General features: G+C 54.9%; 1 protein-coding gene across 3 annotated transcripts in view; it reads right to left on the reverse strand.

Annotated features, from left to right (window-relative positions):
* SIK3 (SIK family kinase 3) overlaps positions 1 to 20,596 on the reverse strand; it is a 103,618-nt gene that overhangs the window by 8,018 nt on the left and 75,004 nt on the right. The window contains exons 4-20 of one of the 3 annotated variants that reach the window (XM_048512381.1): positions 18,088 to 18,249; positions 17,700 to 17,824; positions 17,261 to 17,384; positions 13,469 to 13,587; positions 12,579 to 12,689; positions 12,344 to 12,487; positions 12,115 to 12,192; positions 11,917 to 12,026; positions 11,419 to 11,572; positions 11,052 to 11,207; positions 10,711 to 10,781; positions 7,898 to 8,035; positions 4,503 to 4,653; positions 2,400 to 2,522; positions 1,968 to 2,032; positions 657 to 766; positions 137 to 461 (exon numbers count right to left, since the gene is read on the reverse strand). In XM_048512381.1, coding sequence (XP_048368338.1) covers positions 137 to 461; positions 657 to 766; positions 1,968 to 2,032; positions 2,400 to 2,522; positions 4,503 to 4,653; positions 7,898 to 8,035; positions 10,711 to 10,781; positions 11,052 to 11,207; positions 11,419 to 11,572; positions 11,917 to 12,026; positions 12,115 to 12,192; positions 12,344 to 12,487; positions 12,579 to 12,689; positions 13,469 to 13,587; positions 17,261 to 17,384; positions 17,700 to 17,824; positions 18,088 to 18,249 — 2,266 coding nt within the window. Of the gene's footprint in view, positions 1 to 136; positions 462 to 656; positions 767 to 1,967; positions 2,054 to 2,399; positions 2,523 to 4,502; positions 4,654 to 7,897; positions 8,036 to 10,710; positions 10,782 to 11,051; positions 11,208 to 11,418; positions 11,573 to 11,916; positions 12,027 to 12,114; positions 12,193 to 12,343; positions 12,488 to 12,578; positions 12,690 to 13,468; positions 13,588 to 17,260; positions 17,385 to 17,699; positions 17,825 to 18,087; positions 18,250 to 20,596 lie in introns of all 3 variants that reach the window. The other 2 variants (XM_048512380.1, XM_048512382.1) reach the window with 2 other exon arrangements.

Genomic DNA, 20,596 nt, shown 5'->3' on the forward strand with positions numbered 1-20,596 from the left:
GGGATCAACGCAGCCAAATCTGGTTAGCCCCTGAGCTGCAGGCGAGGCCTGCTGCAGGCTGCGGTACTTCCCATTGCGTTCAGCAGGGACCCGCACCATTCTCAGCCGGTGAGGCCAGTGTTTGCGAGAGCCGTACCTGTGTGACTCGGCACTGTCCGTGCTGAGCTGCTTGGAAAGGGGTCTGTGCCCATAAGTCAGGCAGGCCATCAGACTGGCGCGATGGTGCATCTGGAGCTGGCTGGCACCAGGGGTGATGGCCATACCCTGCCCGGCCTGCAGGAGGCTGCCCGCGAGCACATCTCCCGGCTCCTGCACTTGGATGGCGACCGGCTGCCCTTGTGCTTGTTGCGGCATGCCCATGCAGGACAGCGCCATGGTGGGCGGAGGGGAGCAGCTGCCAGACTGCTGGAAGAGGGCGCTGTGAGAGGGCATCACTTGGAACTGCGACTGCGAGGTGGCACCTGTGAGGAAGAGAGAGCTGTTCCATTCAGTGCCCAGATTCAGTGGGGGGTGGGGGGAGGGGCTGGGCCCTTACTGTGGCTCTCCGAGGGGGTGGGCTGGGGTGGGGTCAGTCTGGAAGAGCCCCCACCACTTAGCTCAATGTCTGCTGCCCAGAGAAGAAAGCACCAACCTGCTCAGACGTCACGGTCACTTACTGTGGCTCTGGAGGAGGCTGCTGCTGGTCGGAGGGGGGCTGCTGTCCGCTTGCCGGAAGAGGTGGTTGCTGGGGTGGGTCGGAGGGGGGCTGGATGGTTGAATCCTTAACCTGCATGTGCACACACACACACAAAGCCAGACGTGATCGTGCTGGAGGGTCACTGACACTAGCATGCAGCAGCAAGCTTAAACAGGACCCAGCGTACATTGACGATTACCTCTGTTTATTCCAACGGTTTTTATGAGTCTAAGTCATGAACACCTTTGCTAGAATAAACTTTGCTGCTCTTCAAGATGCCACTGGACTCCTTGCGACCTTGTGGGTCACAAAAGCAGTTCCGGAGGTGCCAAACAAAAAGCCAGAGCAGCCCTGCCGGATCAGACCAGTGGCCCGTCCAGTTCGACAGCTTCACCCAGTGGCCAAGGAACTACGACGAAGGGGCAGCAGCAGGGCAGAGAGGCCGAGGACGTCCACTGGTGCTGCCTCCCGGCACCAGGACTCATTTCTCTGAACATGGAGGTTCCTTTTAGTCACCTTGGCTAGTAGCCACTGATGGACCATTCAGGTGTTAAATCCCCTTTAGTGGCCATCCTTGCATCCTCAGGAAGCAAATCCCAGACTTTAATCACTTGTTGAGTTAAAGAAATATTTCCTTTCCTCCGCCCTGACTCTACGGCCATCGGCTTCATCGGGAGCCCATAAGCTCCAGTCTTTGGGAGGAGGGAGAAAAAGTTTGCTCTGTCCATACTTTTATAAGCTTCCATCATCTCCTCTCTTTCTAGAGTGAAGTCCCAGACTCACCCGCCTTTTCTTAGAAGAAAGGTGCCCCAACCTATAATCATCCAGACTGTCCTCTTTGGTACTTTTTTCAGATCTGCAATATCCTTTTTGAGCTAAAGGGCCGAAACTGCACAGTACTCCCAATAGGGCCACACAATCCATCAATACAGGGGCATTATAGTATTGGAAGTTTCATTCTCAATTTCTTACCTACCGATCCCTGGGATGGAGGACACAGAGGTGTCTTCCACCTTAGAATTCATCTTCGTACTCCATCCACTGGGACCCAGCTGCAGACTGAGAGCGGACAGACAGGAGGGAGCCAAAGACGGAGAGCCACCAAGCCCAAGCACACGGCACTCCAGTGCTCACAAGTGCTGACCCAAGTGCGGACTGACCATCTCACACGGGGCTAGAATGAGCCCCAAGCGACAGAGGGGAGACAGCCCCCAGGATTCGAAGGATGCGCGCCCTCCCTCTTGAGGCAGCAAGATCACACCAGCCCCAAGAAGTGCAGAAGAGCTCCTACCTTTGCAGCTGGTGGGTGAGAAGAGCTGGCTGGTTTTCTCCTGGGGCTTGTAATGGTGGAGAGGGCTGCGGAGGACAGACACAATCCTGTTTCAGGCACAGGAAGGGGGTTGGGGGGGGGGTGTCTTGGTGAGAAGCTGTCCAGACTGCAGGCGCAAGCAGAGCAGCCCCCATCCAGGTTGCCCCCAAAAGAAGCAGTTATTTGGCTACAGACTGCTGGGCAGAGCAGTGCAGAAACTAAGTGAGGTTATGAGTACAGAGAGCAAAAAGGCTGAAGTGAGCAGGTGGCTGCAAACCGTGGCAGTCTGCAGGCGCCCCTGAAGGCAGGCAGGCAGACCCCTGGAGTGCTCTGGGGGGTGCTGGGGGAGATGATTTCACCACTTAGGGACAGGAACCAGGGAGGCTCAGCTCCTCCCCGACCCTCCTGCCGTACCTGGAGTTGCTGCAGGATTTGCTGGTGCTGCTCCTGCTGGTAGAGGAGGTGCTGCTGCTGCGTCTTCTCCAGGGTCCTCTCATCCATGTGTCCACCATACATCTTCTGCAGCTGCTCACACTCCTGAAACGAGCCCCCGCCCCAACACAGCACTGAGGACTTGCTCATTGATATCTGGGTTTTAACTAGAAATCTTTCTAATTATTAGTGCAAGTCGCCTAGAACTATAAGGTGGGATATAAAAGTTGTAAGAAGTCAACAAACAAATGAAATCAGTGACATCTTTCCAGGGCGGGGGAGTTCATGCATGTCCCTGGGCAATTCTGAATTTTACGCTTGCTGGCAAAGCCCAGATGAAGCCCGCTGTCTCCCAGTGACACATCCAACCTAACCTAGGAGGAGATGTGAAGATTCGAAAATGTTTTTTTGGGTAAAAAATATTTTCTACTCATTCCTAGGACTTCCTTCAGGTTTTTTCCAAATAGAAAATCAGGAAATTTTGAGGAGCAAAATTAATTCCACTGAAATATTCCTATTCTTTGAATGAGTTGCATGTTATTTGAAGGGAAAGGTTCATCCACTCAAAATATATAGTATGAAGACTTTTGTGTAAGATAATTTACAGCATTAGACAATGGCAATTTCCTGGGCATGCAGTACATACAGACAACTTGTTTTCAGGGAGAGCTTTATTGTTTAGACATGACTAAATCTGTTTATGCTTTTATTAAGACATAATTCAGTGTTTGATGATAACACTCTAGAAGAGTCCAATGATTTCTATGTCATGAAATCTGACTCAATATCCTGTCTTTATTATAAAATTTGTGTTTTCTACTTTCAGCTCCCCAGAAGGCAAAAGGAGCCGCAGCAGCCGAACTACACGCGTCTCTTTCGGTTAAATGGCATAAACGTGTAGCAGAGCACCATTGAGAGCCAGCGAGGCGCAATGGTTCAGACACTGATCTGGAGGATTCGATTCCGCGTCCCTCCACATGAACCCTGCTGGGTGACCTTGAGCCAGTCACGGTTCTCTCTGACCTCTCACAGCTCACCCACCTCACAAGGTGTCTGTTGGGGACAGAGGAAGGGAAAGAGTTTGCAAGCCACTTTCAGACCTCTTAAAGGGAGAGAAAAATGGGGTATAAATCTGGACTCTTCTTCTTGTATTGCGTGCTATAAGTTACATTGCTAGAGTCTGTTACAGTAAGTCAAAGCCTGATAAGAAATACTTATTGCATGATGCATTTTAATTTCCCTCCAGCTTGGTGGCATTTTTCTGAGCAGGAAAAGACAAAACCTCTACGTTCAAAGTTTGGACAGTTTTACTCAACCCAGTACTTCCCAGCCACACAGGGGTCCCCTGGAAGCCACAGCAGGCAGATCTGGGGCAAACAAACCCCGCCCACTTACAGGGGCTTTCCTGTCATGCCCCTCCCTCCCTGGAGCACCCTTGCCGTGGGGGGAAGCCCAGGCGTCTCCTCTCCCTCCTCTGTCCAAGTGGCCTGGCAGTAAAACGCCAAGGAAGCCTCCGGGCAGGTTTTCGATCAATCCTCCTCACTGGCTCAAGGGGGAGAATCCACACCAGGCCACGGAGAGCACTTCAAGGCGGCAGAGATGCCCTGTGTTTGCTCATGTATTTATTCAAAGCCTTTCCATCTGGTGGAACTCAAGGTGGGTTACAATATAAATAAAACAACCATTATAAAAAGACATAACAGATCGTAATTGAAAATCTCCCGTTAGAGCTGCCAATCAATAAAAATTAAATTATTCAAACACCGTCCCAAAATAAAATCCTCTTCAGCAGCCTCCTGAAGCCTGACAGCGAAGGGGGCTGGGTGTCCCACCCCAGGGAGGCTGCTCTAGAACTGTGGAGCTGCCACCAAAAAGGCCACCTCTCTTGAGCCCACCCAAGAAGCCTCCTTGTTTGGTGAGACAATCAGAAGGGCCTCTCCCTGTGATCTTAATTCCCAGGCAGGAATAGATGGAGTGTGGCAGGGGAGAAGAAGTCACATCCTGCAGGTGGCTTTGGCACTCAGGTCACCCATCAGGCTCCTCCCCCTCCCAGCCCAGTGCTCCTCCCATCCACCTCATCCACACCTGTTGCAGCTGTTTGATGCTGCTGTGGTTGCCCATCCTCTCCAGCTGGGCCTTGAATGCCTGGATGCTGGCGGCCCCATCTGAGAAGCGACGGACAGGAGAGAACCGCTCCGTGGGAAGGTGCAAGGTATTAGAATCCTTGTAGATGTAGCTGTGCATGCAGACACATGGGAAGACACGCAGGTCAGAAAAACCTCAGCACTCCCAGCCGCATGACCTTCACAAATTGGATGAGAGGACACGCGTTCCACCACAACCTCTTCCAGGTCACCCTCACAGTTCAGGCAGAGGAGCTGCCAATTAGCTCAATTCGCATTTCAAAATACCACACCTGCTGCTCACCCTCACATTACCAGCAGGATCTCCACCTGCCACGGCCACTGCGGCCACATCACGCCTGAATTTCCAAGGGAGGAGTCGTCAGCACGCATGTGCAGGGAAAGGTATTATCCCAGAACAGAGGGTGGGGCTGGCTCATCCCTTCTGCCAGCTCTTTCAGAAAAAGTAGGATGTCAGGTCAGGAAAAAAAAATCCAATCCAAGGACCGAAAGCAGGGTGAAATGCCTTGCCACCGAGAGCACAGTTCTTCTGCATCTGGGTAGCCACATTTGCCCAGAAGCACTCCATCCTCCATTCTACCTCCTCCGCCCAGAAGAGGCTGCCAAGGAAGAGCGGCCAGTGCTCCCACCTGGGGCCAGACCAGAACCATCCCTGCAAGTGAAAGTCAACAGCAGCACACCCTGCTTTCCGGCCCTCAGTTCTGAGCACCTGGAGGCAGAGAGGTGTGCCCAGGACAAAGTAGCCACTGCTGCCAGGGCTGATCAAGCAAATCAGTTTGGCTCAGAGAACCTCAGGCGACAGAAATGAGTCGGGTGACCGTGTCAGGTTCAGATCTCCAGTCTGTCACGAAGGTGGCTGGGAGTTCCCAGCTTCATCTACCTCACAAGATGGTTATAACACAAAACTGGAGCTGTGAAAAACCATGTACCTTGGAAGAAGGTTGGGATAAAATTGTACTTTCTGAATAAATCAATACATAAAATGGGTCAAAAGTAGCCCCCAGGCCTGGAATGGCAGAGGGAGACAAGGGGTGGCAGATTCCGCTCCTCTGGCTCAGGTTCCAGCTGCTGTCGCAGGGACATCAACACACCTGCCCAGGCATATTGCTGCTCTTCCAGGCTATGAAGTCCCACCCCCTCCCAGAGCCCCTGGTCTAATCTAAAGCCAGGACATGCTCTGTACCAGAGTAGGGAACCTGCGGCTCTCCAGATGTTCAGGAACTACAATTCCCATCAGCCTCTGTCAGCATGGCCAATTGGCCATGCTGGTAGGGGCTGATGGGAATTGTAGTTCCTGGACATCTGGAGAGCCGCAGGTTCCCTACCCCTGAACTAGTGCATCAAAAGTGTGCAGAGCACAGACTTCCACTCAAGCAGTTGCCAGCCAGTCTGCCTGAGGACTAGGGGTGGGGCAGAGGACATGAGGCCAAGGAGCACCCATTTGAGGAGCACCCCACCCCCCGGGTTAAGCAAGTTCATGATCTATCCACACATTCTGCTGCTGCCCTCTCACTCCCACCGGGGCTCCTTCTGGGGAAGGAAACCTTCTGGACAAAGAGCTGGTGGTTTGCAAGGGAATTGCAGCCCTGCAGCTGGGCAGCTCCGCCCCCAGAGCAAGTATCCTGGTCCCTGAAAGCAAAACAAAGTCTGGCTGGCCAAGCCGCTCCATTCCCAAAAATGACCTTGAGCTGCCTTTCATCTCCGCTCATGTCGGTCCTGCCCAGGAAACCTCCCTGCCCGGATACCCACTGCTCTTCTACTGTCTCTGTAATGTGGAGGTCTATGCTGGGGTTGCAGGGGGAGGAGGAGGGGGGGGGGAATATTTTCCAGGAAGCACAACAACAGCTGGCACCAAAAATGTATTCACTCTTTCCCCGAAAATAAGACTGACCCCGAAAATCAGCCCTAGCATGATTTTTCGGGATTTTTGGAGGATGCTTGAAATATTTTATTTTATTTATTTTATTAAACTTATAGGCCGCCTATCCCCGAAGGGCTCAAGGCGGCTTCCAACATGGCTGTTACATAGACAGCAATCAACAACATAAAATACTAAAATCATTAAAACCTAAGAACTAAGCAGCAGTTTACTACAGAACTATAGGTTAAGCAACCCAGTTCATAAATTAATTAAGAAATATAAGCCCTACCCCCAAAATAAGCCCTAGGTACAGATTCCCTGGCACAGCTGATCTGGTCACGTGTCAGGCACAAAATCATGGGAAAAAATAAGCCCTCACATAACTTTTGGACCCTGTCTTATTTTCGGGGAAACACGGGTAGTGGTCGACAGCTCAAGATTGGAGTTTCCAGGGACAGTGCAGAAGGCAGACAGAGCTCTTAGCCCTGGAGGCAGGCGCTGGAGCCTTGCCAATCCCGAGGAAAGCTCCCCAGTTTTGGGGCAAACAAGACAGGGGGCCTTCTCTCCGGATGAGGCAGCGTCAGAGCTACCCTCAGAGCCCCCCGCCGAGTCAGAAGTCAGATCTGAGGACTGCGGGTCTCCTCTTTGGCCTGCTTGGGTTCCAGCGTGGCACCAGCCCAGCCGCAGCCAGCTCAGAGTCCAGCTGCTCCAGAGGTGTCATCCTGGCCCAGCTCAGCAGGGATCTGCCAGCCGCTGCCCACGAGGCCACAGCCAGGAGCACAGGGTGGGGCCGCTGCAGAGGCTTTCCAAGTCCCAGATTCACAACAGACAAAGGTCGCCACTTGCTCCTCTGGCACAACCTCCCTGGGCGGGGGAGGGGGGAGCCAGTGGGGCAGGAAGAAAAACACCAAGTTCTGGGACAGAGTCCATCCCAGGCCTGTTTACATACACAAGGGTCAGAGGGGGCCTGTTGCCAGAGAGTCACCGCCTCTTAACAAACACAGGTGGTCAGTTTTCTTGCTAGCTGTCCTTTGGTATTCCACCAGAAGGAACAGAGCTGACTCAAGCAACCCCACCCCACCCCCACGGCCTGCCTTCAACTCCCTTCCAACTCTGACCCACCCCCTGGACAAGTCAGGGGCCAGCATGAGCTGAAGGACAGGCAAGCGGGCCCAGTGCAAACTCCTCTCTGCCACAGGCACCTGGCTTGTCCAGGGCGGGAGGAAGCAACTCACCCGCTGCTACCAGTGGCCCAGGAGGGGTGGGGGGCCAGCAGCAGGCATTATTCTGCAGGCCGGACATGACTCAGAAATGCCACGAGAGGCATCCCACCTGAGTCCCTATCGCGAAGGCCTCTCTCTCTCTCTCTCTCTCTCTCTCTCTCTCTGCCAGGATGGGCATGACTGTGCACTGTGCTCTGGCTGGGCGCTCCTAGCACAGAGAGAGCTGTCCAAGCTGCCGGTGCCCCTACTCACCGGTGCTGTTCAGGTGCCAGGTGTGATGCCCGGGAGCGGAAGGGCTGCTGTCCTAGCTGCCTCTGCAAGTCAGGTGGGATTTCAGCGGTGGGGCTGGTCATGGCCAGAGTGTGCCTTTTGGACCGACTGGCCAAGTATCTGCAACAAGCAGGAGCACATGTGGTGAGGGGGGTGGCCAGGAAGCTGAGGAGGGGCAGCGGGGCTCTGGGGGGGCACCCCACAGTCCAGCCCCCTCAGAAGAGCCAGTGCCGGGACCAGGGCAACTCCAGAGAAAGCAGACCCCAAAGCACGCACAGGGCACCCAAGCAAAGCATCTGGCGGCACAGCCCGAGGGCCGGGCTGGCTGCTGGACAAGGAGGGAGAGGACGCCTGGCTGGCTTCCCAGGCGCAGAGCAGCAAAGGCCAAGAGGGACACAAGCCTGTCCCAAAGGGCCGCCCACTAGGCACTCGCCTCTAGGAAGAGAGCGCTTCCCAAGAGCAGCTCCTCTCAGTGCCTGCTCAGGCCTTCCCCGCCCCCCGTCCCCTGCACACCCAGAACCGGACATGAACCCGCCACCCATGGGCCAAGGCCGCCACCTAGCTTCGGTTCTCTGGCATTTGCAGGCAGCATAAGGAGGGAGGGCAGGAAAAAAGGTAGGCAGGCAGGCAGGCAGGCAGGCAATGGCCACTGCTGAACCGTTCCAAAGGAGACGGCAAAAAGGTCCAGAGAAGTGTCACTCTCATAGTGAGAGAGACAGAGGAAGGAAGGAAGGAAGGAAGGAAGGAAGGAAGGAAGGAAGGAAGGAAGGAAGGAAGGAAGGAAGGAAGGAAGGAAGGAAGGAAGGAAGGAAGGAAGGAAGGAAGGAAGGAAGGAAGGAAGGAAGGAAGGAAGGAAGGAAGGAAGGAAGGAAGGAAGGAAGGAAGGAAGGAAGGAAGGAAGGAAGGAAGGAAGGAAGGAAGGAAGGAAGGAAGGAAGGAAGGAAGGAAGGAAGGAAGGAAGGAAGGAAGGGTTTTGTTCCTGTTTCACCTGAGGATTTGTCTTAAAGGGATCAGATCCTGCAGGCAATTCCCATATTACTTTTCTGTCTCATTTGGGGTCCATTTAACAAATGCTGGTTAAACCCCCAAGGCAGAAGTGGGGGGGGGGAGAGATGGACGCAGAAGCAAACCATGGCTGGTCTAACTCACAGGTGCTTGAATGCTAAAAATGCACAGAGGCTGCAGAGAGCCACTGCCGCCGCAGCACCTTTCCAGGGAAAGGCACAGTGAACCGAGAGCTTGGGAGCATGTCAGCTTCTGCCCGGTTAGCTTGGGAGGGAGGGAGGGAGGGAGGGAGGGAGGGAGGGGCAATTTCCTGCAGAGTTTCCTTGGCATTTGTGGTTTGCTAAGAACATTTCATTTCAAGCCCCTGGAGGCTGATCTTGCCATTAGCTACACCAACAGTTCTGCCAGCTCAGAGGGAAGAAAGGGAGGGGGGGGGAGAGGAAGAACTACCCCCACCAGTGAGCTCAGGCACCTCAGACAACAAACTGGAGGGACAGCCAACTGACCTCTGGTCACCCCAACATTCAGCAAAGCAGCACTTGAAGCTAAAAGTCTTTGGGGACATGATAGGGACTCTGCTGGCTTGCTGATGCTATGAACTGAACAAGTAAAAACACAGGCAAGAGAAGAGGAAATCTGTGTGTGTGTGCGTGCGTGCGCGCACACATGCCTGTTGCTCATTCCGAGCAGCAGGGGAATCTGACCCAAGCTGCCTTCCCCACTGCCCTGCTGGCCTGACTTCCATCCTGACCCAGGAAGGACTGGAAAAGACACGATGGGCAGCAGCAGAGTGGCCAGAGAAGGACTGTGGCTCGGGGGGCAGAGAACTTTCTTTGCGTGTGGAGCCTCTGCAGTTCCACGGCAGGATCTCAGGCAGGGGCCCGAGGAAGTCTCCGCCAACGGGGTGAGCAGCCAAAGCACAAGGCAACTTCACGAGGCTGAGCAGCGGCCCGCCCCAGAGGCAAAGAAAGACCCACAAGGCCACAGGGACTGGAGTTTAGACCCACAGCCAGGAAGAGCACTCTGGAGCTCAGCTGAAGTGTGAGGCAATTCTGCGCCCTGACAAGGGATGTGAGCATTCCTGGCTGATGCTGCAAAGGCAGCCTCGTCAGAGGGGCGCGTCCAATTCCCACCTTGCAGCTCTCTCTTCGTGATCACAGAGAAGAAACGGGGGATGTGTGAGGGGAGGGGCTTCCCTGGGCTCCAGAGAAGTTCGGGGCTTCAGGCTGACTCAGCTGCCTTGCCAGCGGCACCTCCAGGGTCTCCACTCCTCTACCTTTCCCATCCTGCTCTGACAGGAAGAACACCTCTGTGCCCCCTCCCAGCTCAAGGCAGAACGTTTCCCTGCCAGTCTCTGGATTCTCGGCCGCTGGTCTTGCTTGGGCAGAGCGGAGTGACCGACCAGGCTGGCCCCTGTGCTGTCAGCTGCGCAACCACTGCCTGGCCGGGGGCTGCCCCCTGAGCTCTCTCTCAGGAAGGGCATCCAAGCAAGTTCCTTCAGCAGCAGAGCAGCGAGCCACCTTTGAGCCTGACTCCGCCACCAGCGTGCTCTGAGGGGACTGGGAGGTCTGGACGGGTCTACTTACACCAGCAGCCAAACACCTGCAAGATTGACTCATCCACTCAGCAGAAGGAGGTTAGTGAAAGGGAGCAGAGAGAGCCCACGGCTTCAGCTTCCACAGAAGCAAAGGCGAAGCAGACGCCACAAGCACACGGAACGACGAGCCACGGTCAAAAGCAGCTGCTAGACACTGCAGGGTGGGTGGCGGCAGGAGGAGGAGGAGCGTTACCTCTGCACAGCTTCCTGATCCGGCTCCCCGTCCGAACTCTCCTCATCCACAGGCGTCACAGCGGGCACGGCCTGCAAGGAGGAAAGCAGGGACTGGGCTCTGCGTGTGACGGCTCTTCCAGCCCCGCAGGCACAGGGGGCAGGGGAAACGTCCGCACCTATGGAGCTGCTTCTAAGGTTCCCAGGAAGTTACTAAGCAAGAGCAAAACCCCACCCAGACACTTCCAGCCAGGCCCTTCCACAGCCTGCCACAAGCAAGCACAGAGGATACCTGCCCACGCCGGCAAAGGTGGCATTACTTGTGGATCCACCAGGGGCCAAGCGGGTCTTTGTGCTACTCACTGGTGTCATGGTCACAAGCGGAGAAGGGCCCCGAGGACGCTTCAAGAGCTGTTGCGCGTGCAACTGGATGTTGGCTCCTCCATCGGATGCCCGGCGCCCAAGAGGCCCCATGCCATTCAGCAGCTGCAGGGTTGGAGGCTGCAGCAAGGACTGCTCCTGCAAGAAAACGCCCCCTCACTTCCATCTCCTCGCTGCACACCAAGGCCAGGACTGGGGCAGGTGGGCACGAGGAAAGGCTTGTACAGCAAGGTCAATTGGGACTCTGCCCCTCCATGCTGAGGGGAGGGGAGGGAGGGGCCTGTGACCATCTAGCTGTTGTGGCCGGTCTGCGCAAAGAGCAGGGACCTCTCCCCCGGAGCAACCATACCTTGTATTCCAGCTGGCCAGTGGGTTGCAGGTGCTGCATGGGAAGCATGTTGGCGGCCACATTCATGTTTGGAGCCACCTGCAAGAAGGCAGCCTGTGGCGTGACACGGGGGAAGCCCGGCAGCAGCTTCTGCAGATCCTCCATCCCTTCCGTCCTGCAGAGAGACGCACCAGAACTCAGGGGTGCTCCGGGGACCTCAGCTCTCCTGCCCGCTGTGTGGCCCGGCTCCCTCACAGGGGAAACCTGCACGTTTGCCTTCCGCACAGAAACTTCCCAGGCCAAACTGCTTCTGGGACATTCCATGCAGAGTGCGAGAGTAGCTGTGGCAGCAGGCCCCAAGCATGACCAACGCCACCCAGCACAGGAAGCGTGCTCTGCTGGTGGGAAAGCAACTGGGGTCAAAGGAGCATTCAGAAGCAAGACTGCCACACAGAGTCAGAAGGGCTGTGGAGCATTTGTAAGGGGCAGCAATCCGTCCGCAACAACAACAAAACTCACCGAGGATCAGCCACTCCCACCGTGTGTCTCCTCATGGAGAGGTAGCGGACCAGAGCTTCGGGGGAAGGCTCCTCGCCCTCATCGCTGTCCAGGGTCATGGTGCCATCCGTCTAGGGCAGGAAAATGCCAGAAATCAGAAGCTTCCAGGAGACCCAGAAAAAAAGCCCTAGAAAGATGCTGCTGAATAAAGCTGTTTACCTCCACAACTTGGTTCTCGGGGTTGATGAGCTGCACCTGTGGCACATTGATGCTCACCGGGTTACTTGCCTGTTCCGCCTGCAGAGGGGAAACCAACCAACCTGTGTGGGGACTGGCTGCCCATCTGGATGCCAGGGAGGCAGCTGGGGCCCAGGAGGATCCTCCGGACCCGCCAAACAACACAAGTCCAGCAACCCAAGGTAAGCAGCTCCACCCACCCCAGACCCACCTGGATGCTAGCTGGGGCAGGGAAGGCCATGGTTCGGGGCAAGCTGGGCGGGGCGGCGATGCGCAAGTTCTTGTGTCTCTTCAGGCGGTCACAAAGCAAGCTGTAGATTGCGCTGTAGTGATCGTAGGCATCTGTGCGTAAGGACTGGGGGGCAAAGGGGAAAGTGGTCACCCTTCCCTTCTTTCAAGGCAACCTCATTAAGCCTCACCACCCCCGAGTGCCCTGAGGGAGATACCTGAAGGGTCCGCTCCTTATCCAGCCCCATCTCTGCCATGGCGAGCAGCACCTCGTCGTTCAGGGGTTCCATCTGCCTCTCAACCTTCAAATGGTGACACTCTGCTATGAGCTGGAAAGGAGAAAATGCCGTCCATGACCATCATGCCCCCAGAGCACAAGAGCTCCCAGCTGTGGACCAGCCATGCAGGGACAGAAAAAAGCGCTCAGTGGAGGCGGGAGGAGGAGTCCTGGCCAAGTGACAGCCTGTGTTGGGCCGCAATGAGCATGTCAGGCTAGGATTTGGGAGACCTGGGCTTGAATCTCCACTCTGCCCAGGGGAAGCCTGATGGACGGCCTGGGGCCAATTGCCCATACTAAGGCTAACCTACCTCACAGGACTGTTGTAAGGATAAAATGGAGAAGAAGAGAATGATGTAAGCTGGTTTGGTTCCCCAGAGGGGAGAAAGGCGGCATATAAACAAAGTAAATACATGTGTAACGTTCATCAGCAAGTCATGCTGCTTCATAAGTACCTCCCTCTTAACTTAAGAAGTAACCAGCAGCTCTGTTATCCAGCGTGGACATCTAATCTTGACTTTGAGCAGCTGAATGCCTGCGGGATCTGGCTCCAACACCCCCACCCCCAACCCCCAGCTGCCCCCAAACACGACACCAAAACCCCTCATCTGCACGCATAAGTGAGATTCTCTGCTATCCCCAGCAAGATGCTTTGAATACATGCAGGTCTTCTGAATCCTGCGCAGCCCTTTCCTCCAGTGCTGGTCCCGCTTGCTTGCCCATCTCTGGCTATCTCAACTGCTTCCTGAACACCACAGGGATGCAACTGGCCCGCTGTGTCCTGTGTACAGAGCACAGCCACAGAGCCCGCAAGTGCAAAGGGACACTCACCCCGTCAAACTCAGCATCCACCTCACCAAGCTTCATCCACTTGTGTTTGCAAATCTGTTCCATGGAGAGCCGCCTGCTTGGGTCCAGCACCAGCATGTGGCGGATCAGGTGCTCACACTCTGCAAGACAGAGAGGAGGGCTGTGGGATTGGGCATCCGTGCTCCGTCGGGACACAGGCCTGTCAGGACCTCCTGGGTTCCGGAAGGGACTGGGAGTGCCAGTCGGGGGTGGCAGGACAGGACTCCCCCGCCAGGTGTGGCTGCAGCTGTCCCATGCACAGCACAGCAAAGCACAAGCCCTGCACAGCACGGCCCTCTGCTCCCAGCTGGGCTGCAAAAGGTGTGCTACGCTTCCGGTGTTCAGGAGCAAGGCTGCTGTGTAGGAGCACCAGGAAGATGATCCAGGGGTGCGGAAGGCCAGCCCCACACGAGGGGAAGGCAGAACATAGTTTGCAGGGACAGTTCTCACCCTGAAAGGAGAGCAGGCAGAGGAGAGCTTGCGCATGACGAACACTCTGTGCCTGCAAAGCAAGCCACCAAGGCAGCCCCTGGCTCTGGGCCAGCCCTTCTCTTGGCAGGGTCACCCACTCACTCATCCTCTGTGGCAGAGGCTCCCTCTTCCTGGCACTCGTCCGCTCCCCCCTGCGCCAGCTCACCTCGCTTTAATTCTATTTATTGCTTTAATGCCCTTTATGAGGTGTTGGCTGTGCGCTGCCTCATCAGCTCTGGCTAAGAGCCTGTGCAGGACAGAAGGCACTTTAATGGTTCCATCTGGTCCAGCTGCTGACAGCCACTAGCAAGGGCTCCGCTCCCCTCCCAAGGGACCAGCTGTGACGACACCAGAGGAAAACCTGAAGGGGCCGAAGAGGCTGAGCTGGCCGGTCTCAACGGACACAGAAATGTAATGGGGGTTGGGGAACTCAGGCAAAATACCAGGCCACCCACAGAGACGGCCCTTCACGAACAGGATGCAGCCGGCCAGGTGGAAGGAGAGAGAGTTCAATTAATCAATGGATCCAAACAGTTGGGGGGAGCAGGTGCCAGAGGCTCAATACAGGACCAACTCGCCCCCTCCATGAAACCAGAACAGCTCAGGGGGCTCTGAATGCCTGGCCTAACTTTAGAGCGGCCTGATCGGCAGGCCTCTGATGGGCTTTCCACAGGCCAAGGCGTGCAGGAGACGGGCCGGGGAGCAAAGGAAGCCGGAAGCCAGTTTGGGACATACAAACTCAGAACCCCCACCCCCACCCCCACCCCCAGTGAGAGTCCAACAACTCCACACTAGTTCAGGTGTGGTGGCTACTCTCCGTGCCAAGTAAAGAAGGAAGTCCCTGGTGAATCTTCGGCCTGAGCCGACCGCAGGAGGGGCCTGACAGAGGCAGCGTGGCTGCTTTGCAGACAGAAGGTCCCAAGATCAGGCCCCAGCGACTCCAGTCCAGACGGTCAGGCATGAGTTGATGCAAAAGACCTCTCCTGCAGGGAGCAGCAGTCACTTGGGGAAACAAGTTGAAGGTTGTCACGGATCTGACTCCACATAAACTAGCTGCATGGATTCCGGGGCTAAGACTTGCTGCACCGAGTCCACCACAGATTAAAACCAAGGCAAGGACGTCTCTAGTCTGAGGCGGCCCAGCCACGCACCAGCAAGTCGCACCTGTGGCCGACCTCTGCTGTGGGCACCTTCCTGGGGGCCCCGTTGCTTGGTGGCACTGGCCTTCTGGCTCGCCTCCTCTGCCACAGAGGTTTCCGAGGCTGCTGCCTGGCTGCTCAAAGCTCCGTGCTGCACCGCGAGTCATTCAGCCACAATGAGCTCTAATTAACGATGCCCACAGGAAATCTACAGAGAGCTGCTGTGGGCTGAACATTCATTTTCCTCCAGTTAACTGCTGACAGTGAGAAGTCTGCCGTCTGCTCCTGGAAAGAGCTGAAGACACCAGATTCCTGGAGGGCCTTTTGCCAAGTGCAAGCAAGCAGATCTGCTACAAGCCTCTCCAGCTACCCCCCCAACCCCTTCCCTTCTCAAGACACCACCCACCCCCTCCAAAGGGCTTCACATTAACTGTGGAGGGATTTCCCTACAGAAGGAGAAAGCAGAGCCCTCCTTTGTGGACGGCAGCATCTGCTCCACTTGCTAGCAGGGAGTGCCAGGTGTTCAGGGCCAGAAATCAGCCTCCAGCCGCTTGCAAGGAATACCAGAGCAAGCTCCTGTGGGAGAAGGAAGCCCAGGCGCTGAACCCTGCAGTCAAAGCAGGAGAGGGGGGGCCATGAGGGGGCTGGGGGGCATCAACCTGCTGGCCTCCGAAGCAAGAGCAATCAGGCAGGAGCCTGGAAGTCAGTCACCCACCCACCCCCCTCTCCCCATTTCCAGAGCCAAAGGTCCAGCTTGTCATCAGCCCGCCCCATCTGCACAGAGCCTCAGCCCGAGCCCCACGACCCCCCTCCCCAGGTCTGGTCTCTCGCTAGGCAGTAGGCAGTTCTCCCCAGATCTCCACACCCGCAGCCACCACTCAGCCGAGGGTCAGGTCATGTGGTGCCCCACCCGCAAGAGCCTGGGGCCTTGGCCACTGCCATGGCCCAAACCAGGCCTGAGCCCATTCACCTCCCCGGTGGCACTCAGCTGGAAGCTGGGCAGGAATCTAACGAGCCAAACCCTACACCCAAGCAGCCGAGGTCAGCACCCCACCCTTCAAGTGGGGGGAGCCAGCTTTAATACTGACTCAGAAGGCAGCAACCACCGCAGGCCCTGCCATGGCCGAGGAAGGCAGGAGAAACCTTTTGGTGTTATAGCAGCACAGCATGGAAAGTACAAAAGATCTCAGTCTGCATTTCTGATCAGCCCAGGCCTCCAAGCGTCAAAATAGACAGAAAAGTCTGCACGGCTCCCACTATGAAAATCCAGCGAGCTCAACTTCTGGAAAAGAAGGGCCTCCCCCACACCCCAAGAAGACCCCAGCAAGTTCTGTTTGTCTGCACGGTGCTGCCTGGGACTCTGAGCCAGAGGTTATTCCTTTTGTCCCAGAGGAGGTGTCAGCCAACAAGCTTGGAAAAAGCAACATCTCAGCTGCACACAAAGCTGTAAGGGGAATTTGGCAACGTTCCCTGCCAGCAACAAAACAGAGGTGGTGGCTTAACTCAACCCTCAGTCCGGGCCGGGGGGGCGGGGGGGAGGGATTAGGAGAGTTGATCACTGTTCTTAAGAGGCTCCAAAGCCATATTGCCTAGGAATTCTGAGCTTCAAACCATGGCTCCTGCCAAAGGCAGCCAAACCTGCCTCTCCAGTGCCTGTGCATTCCCAGACAGCTCAGGAACACAAGGCAACATTGAGGGCAGCCGTGATCGAGGAGAAAAGGGACTGCAGCCTGTGACCCAGCTCCACTTGGCAGAAAGCTCAAGCACGACAAGAGCAGAGATGCACATAGAACCCAATGAACTCTACGCTACTAGCCAGGCAGACAGGTCAGGAACTTGTCTCTGCCCACAGAATAGTATCTGGGCTCAGCTGGTTTCACTTCTCTTTTTGCAGAGGTTCGGCCTGAGTGTGGCTGGAGAAACCTGACAAAGGGCCAATGGAACCAGGACCCAGCCAAAGGCCTGAAGCAGTCCTGCTCCATTGTCTGGTTCCACTGGTTTATTACAATGGAATCATGTCAGCCAGTGTGGGGAGAAGAGCAGGAGTGTTGTGGCTGGCTGCTGGCTGGCTGGCTGGCTAAGGGCATCCTGGGGAATAGAGCCACTGACCTCAGACAGTGGGAACAGCCCCAGGGCCTCCTCCGGGGCCCTCCCAAAGACTTACCTGTGGACATGAAAAATGGAATGCGGAACTTCCCACTCAGCACCCTTGCCCGCAGGTTCTGCAACGTGCTCCCATCGAAAGGCAGGGCCCCGCAGACCAGCACGTAGAGCACCACGCCAAGGCTCTGCAGGTCAAGAGAAGCCACACGCATCAGGTCCACTTGTGGGGGAACAACTGCATGAAGTCACAACAGGCCCTTGCCGGGGGGGGGGGGGGGGGGGGGGGGGGGGACAGGACTCCTTTTTCCTTATTAATGGAGCCTTTTCACTAAAGGACCAAACTTTACCTTTCTCATATCCCACTAACAATGAAAATGTTGGCTTCCAAACTGGCACATCCAATTGCAAAAGTGAGCTTTCTCCCACGGCTGAGACGCCACAGTCTGGGTGCCCCAACGCCTCCAACAGACTCAAGAAACGCTGCTCTGATCACAACGTACCCAAATGTCCACCTTTGGTCCATCGTACTCTTTTCCTTCAAAGAGCTCCGGGGCAGCGTAAGGGGGGCTTCCACACCATGTCTTCAGCAGCTGACCAGGAGTGAAGATATTACTGAATCCAAAATCTGAAAGGGAAGAAGGAACAAACTGAGGTGGTGACGACTGACTTCCTGATTTGGTGGCAGCTGCCTTTAGATAATCTCCCAGCCCAACTGTGGCAGAAAAGGCTGAGCGACAAGGAGGGATGCTGACCTCTGAAACCCCTGGCTTGCCTGTCCAGGAGCTACAGTGCAAGTTGACACTCTCGCCCATAACCAGCCCAGACACGGGTCTCAGAGAATAGGACGGGCACTTTTTTTGCTAGGCTTCCATTTTAAAAATGACTGACCTGCTATTTTGATGTTCAGATTTGCATCCAGAAGCAGATTCTCAGCCTTCAGGTCTCTGTGGACAATATTCCGACAGTGGCAGAAATGGACGGCTGCTACGATTTGTTTGAACTTTTTCCGGGCTTCTTTTTCAGCCATCCGCCCATGGGCTACCAAATGATCTGAAAGAAAAGGGGGAATTGGGAATACAGGGGGATTATTGCTAAAGTATAGACTTCTCTCTGGCTCACTGTGGAACCACAAAGAACAGCACAGTCCATTCTCCTTAGAAACAGCACCAGGTGGTGGCAGAGCAGCCGGCCAAAACGACCCACTGGATACTTACTGAGAAGGGGTCTTCTCCTGGGTGGCTGGAATCCATCTTGTTGGGTGTTCCCCGCACTCGATCCGAGGGGCAGGAAAAGATACTTTGGTCACTTCCTGTCTAGTGTTGGCGCCAAAAATCCCCAGTATCTGGACTAGCCGGGGAAGAAAACTAGACACAACCAGTATTGAACAAAGAATACACCAAACAGTAACATTGGAACAAACAACGACGAGAAGAACAAACAGCCTCCTAACCATAGAAGCAATATTCAGACCAAAGTATCTGTAGGCTCTGAGAATAAAGGTTTTTGCTAATGAAGGAACATGAGTTATCGACCAAGAATGCTACTTAGGGAGGGCCAAGATGGATTCCAACTACCCAGGAGAAGACCCCTTCACGGTAAGTATCCATCTTGTTGGGATCTCCCAAAGCAGTTAACCCGATAGGGTGGGTAGCATTAGTCACCGATAACATGTTCCAGGATCCTTCTACCGAAGAAGGCCTGGCTGGCGGCTAAGGAAGCCAGCCTATAATGCCTCACAAAGGAGGATGGGTTTGCCCATGCAGCAGCCCTGCAAATTTCTTCTACAGAAACATGTTCCAGCAGGCTGCATTCGCAGCAGCACTTCGAGTAGAGTAGGCAGTGAGACCTGAAGGAACAGGAACCCCTTTAGGTTTTGATGTTCGAACTAATGGAAACTACTGACATGGGATTCCCCAGCCTAGGTGGTACGATGTTAATAAACAATGATTCAGATTTTCTAAAGTTTTCCGTGCGGATGAGGAAAGCTTTGAGAGAACGTCGGACGTCCAAATGGTGCCACAACCGCTCTCTCGGGTGAGTGAAATTGGGGCAAAAATTTGGCAGGACCACATCCTGTTGCAAATGAAAAGGTGTCGCTACCTTGGGTCTAAGGGAGGGATCTAGCTTCAGGACCACCTTGTCCGGGAAAAATAAACAGAAGTTAGGATTTGATGACAAGGCCTTGATTTCTGAAACTCGTCTAGCTGATGTAATCACTATGAGAAAGAGCAACTTCATCCGTAGCCAAAGGAGGTGAATTGATTGGATAGGTTCGAAAGGTGGGCGAGTCAGAGAATCCAATACACCATGGAGTCTCCATGATGGAAAACGGTGAATGACAGGGGGTTGTGATTGTTGTACCTCCTTCAGAAACTTTAACACGTCGGGATGCCTGGATACTGGAAACTTGTGCCATTCCGGAAGCACTGTGTTGAGAGCTGCCATCTGTCTACGTAGGGTGGCACTACAAAGGCCATCCTGAAATCCCTGCTGTAAAAAGTCCAAAATCGCAGGTAAGGCGGGATTTTCTGGGTCAACAGACTTCCATCTACACCACCGAACGAAGGCCTTCCAGGAGGAGTTGATTTATGACGAGCGGCCAACATGGTGTCAATGACCCTCCTGGAAAAACCCTTCTTAATTAGCCTCTTCTGCTCAACCACCAAGCAGTCAAGTTGAGCCAACCTGGATTTGGATGATAAATGGGACCTTGTGACAAGAGATCTGTCAAGACCGGAAGATGAAATGGGGGGTCTGATGGACATTTCTTGTAATATTGAGAATCACGGTCTCCTGGCCCAAGAAGGTGCCACCAGAATTACTTCCCGCCGCTCTCGTTGAACCCAATGAAGGAATCTCTGGAGAAGAGGAATGGGAGGGAAGGAATAAAGCAGACCGTCTGGTCATTGCGCTGTGAGGGCATCGGTCACTAAGGCGAGAAGATGATGGAACCTCATGCAGAAAACAGGGAGTTGCGCATTAGTTGGGGAGGCAAACAGATCTGCTGTTGGCATCCCAAATCATTTGGTGATGGTCCGGAAAACCTGTGGTTTCAGCTGCCATTCCGCATCACTCAGGGTTGACCTGCTGAGCCAATCCGCTTCCTTGTTGAGTGACCCCTTGATGTGTTTGGCTCGGAGAGACGCCAGGTTCATCTCTGCCCACTTCAGGAGTTTGAAGGCTTCCTGTCGCAGCTGAGAGGACCTTGAGCCCCCCTGGTGGTTGATGTAACATTTGGCCGACACATTGTCCGTGTGGACTACCACATGTCTGAGATGCACTTGAGAATTCAATTCCAGTAAGTTGATGGGAAGATTGCGTTGAACCGAGCACCGAGTACCCTGCGTCCACAGTTGGCCCAGTGTCACTCCCCAACCCGTTAGGCTGGCGTCAGTGA

This window comes from Sphaerodactylus townsendi, linkage group LG12 (assembly GCF_021028975.2).
Source record: "Sphaerodactylus townsendi isolate TG3544 linkage group LG12, MPM_Stown_v2.3, whole genome shotgun sequence".
Taxonomy (NCBI): domain Eukaryota; kingdom Metazoa; phylum Chordata; class Lepidosauria; order Squamata; family Sphaerodactylidae; genus Sphaerodactylus; species Sphaerodactylus townsendi.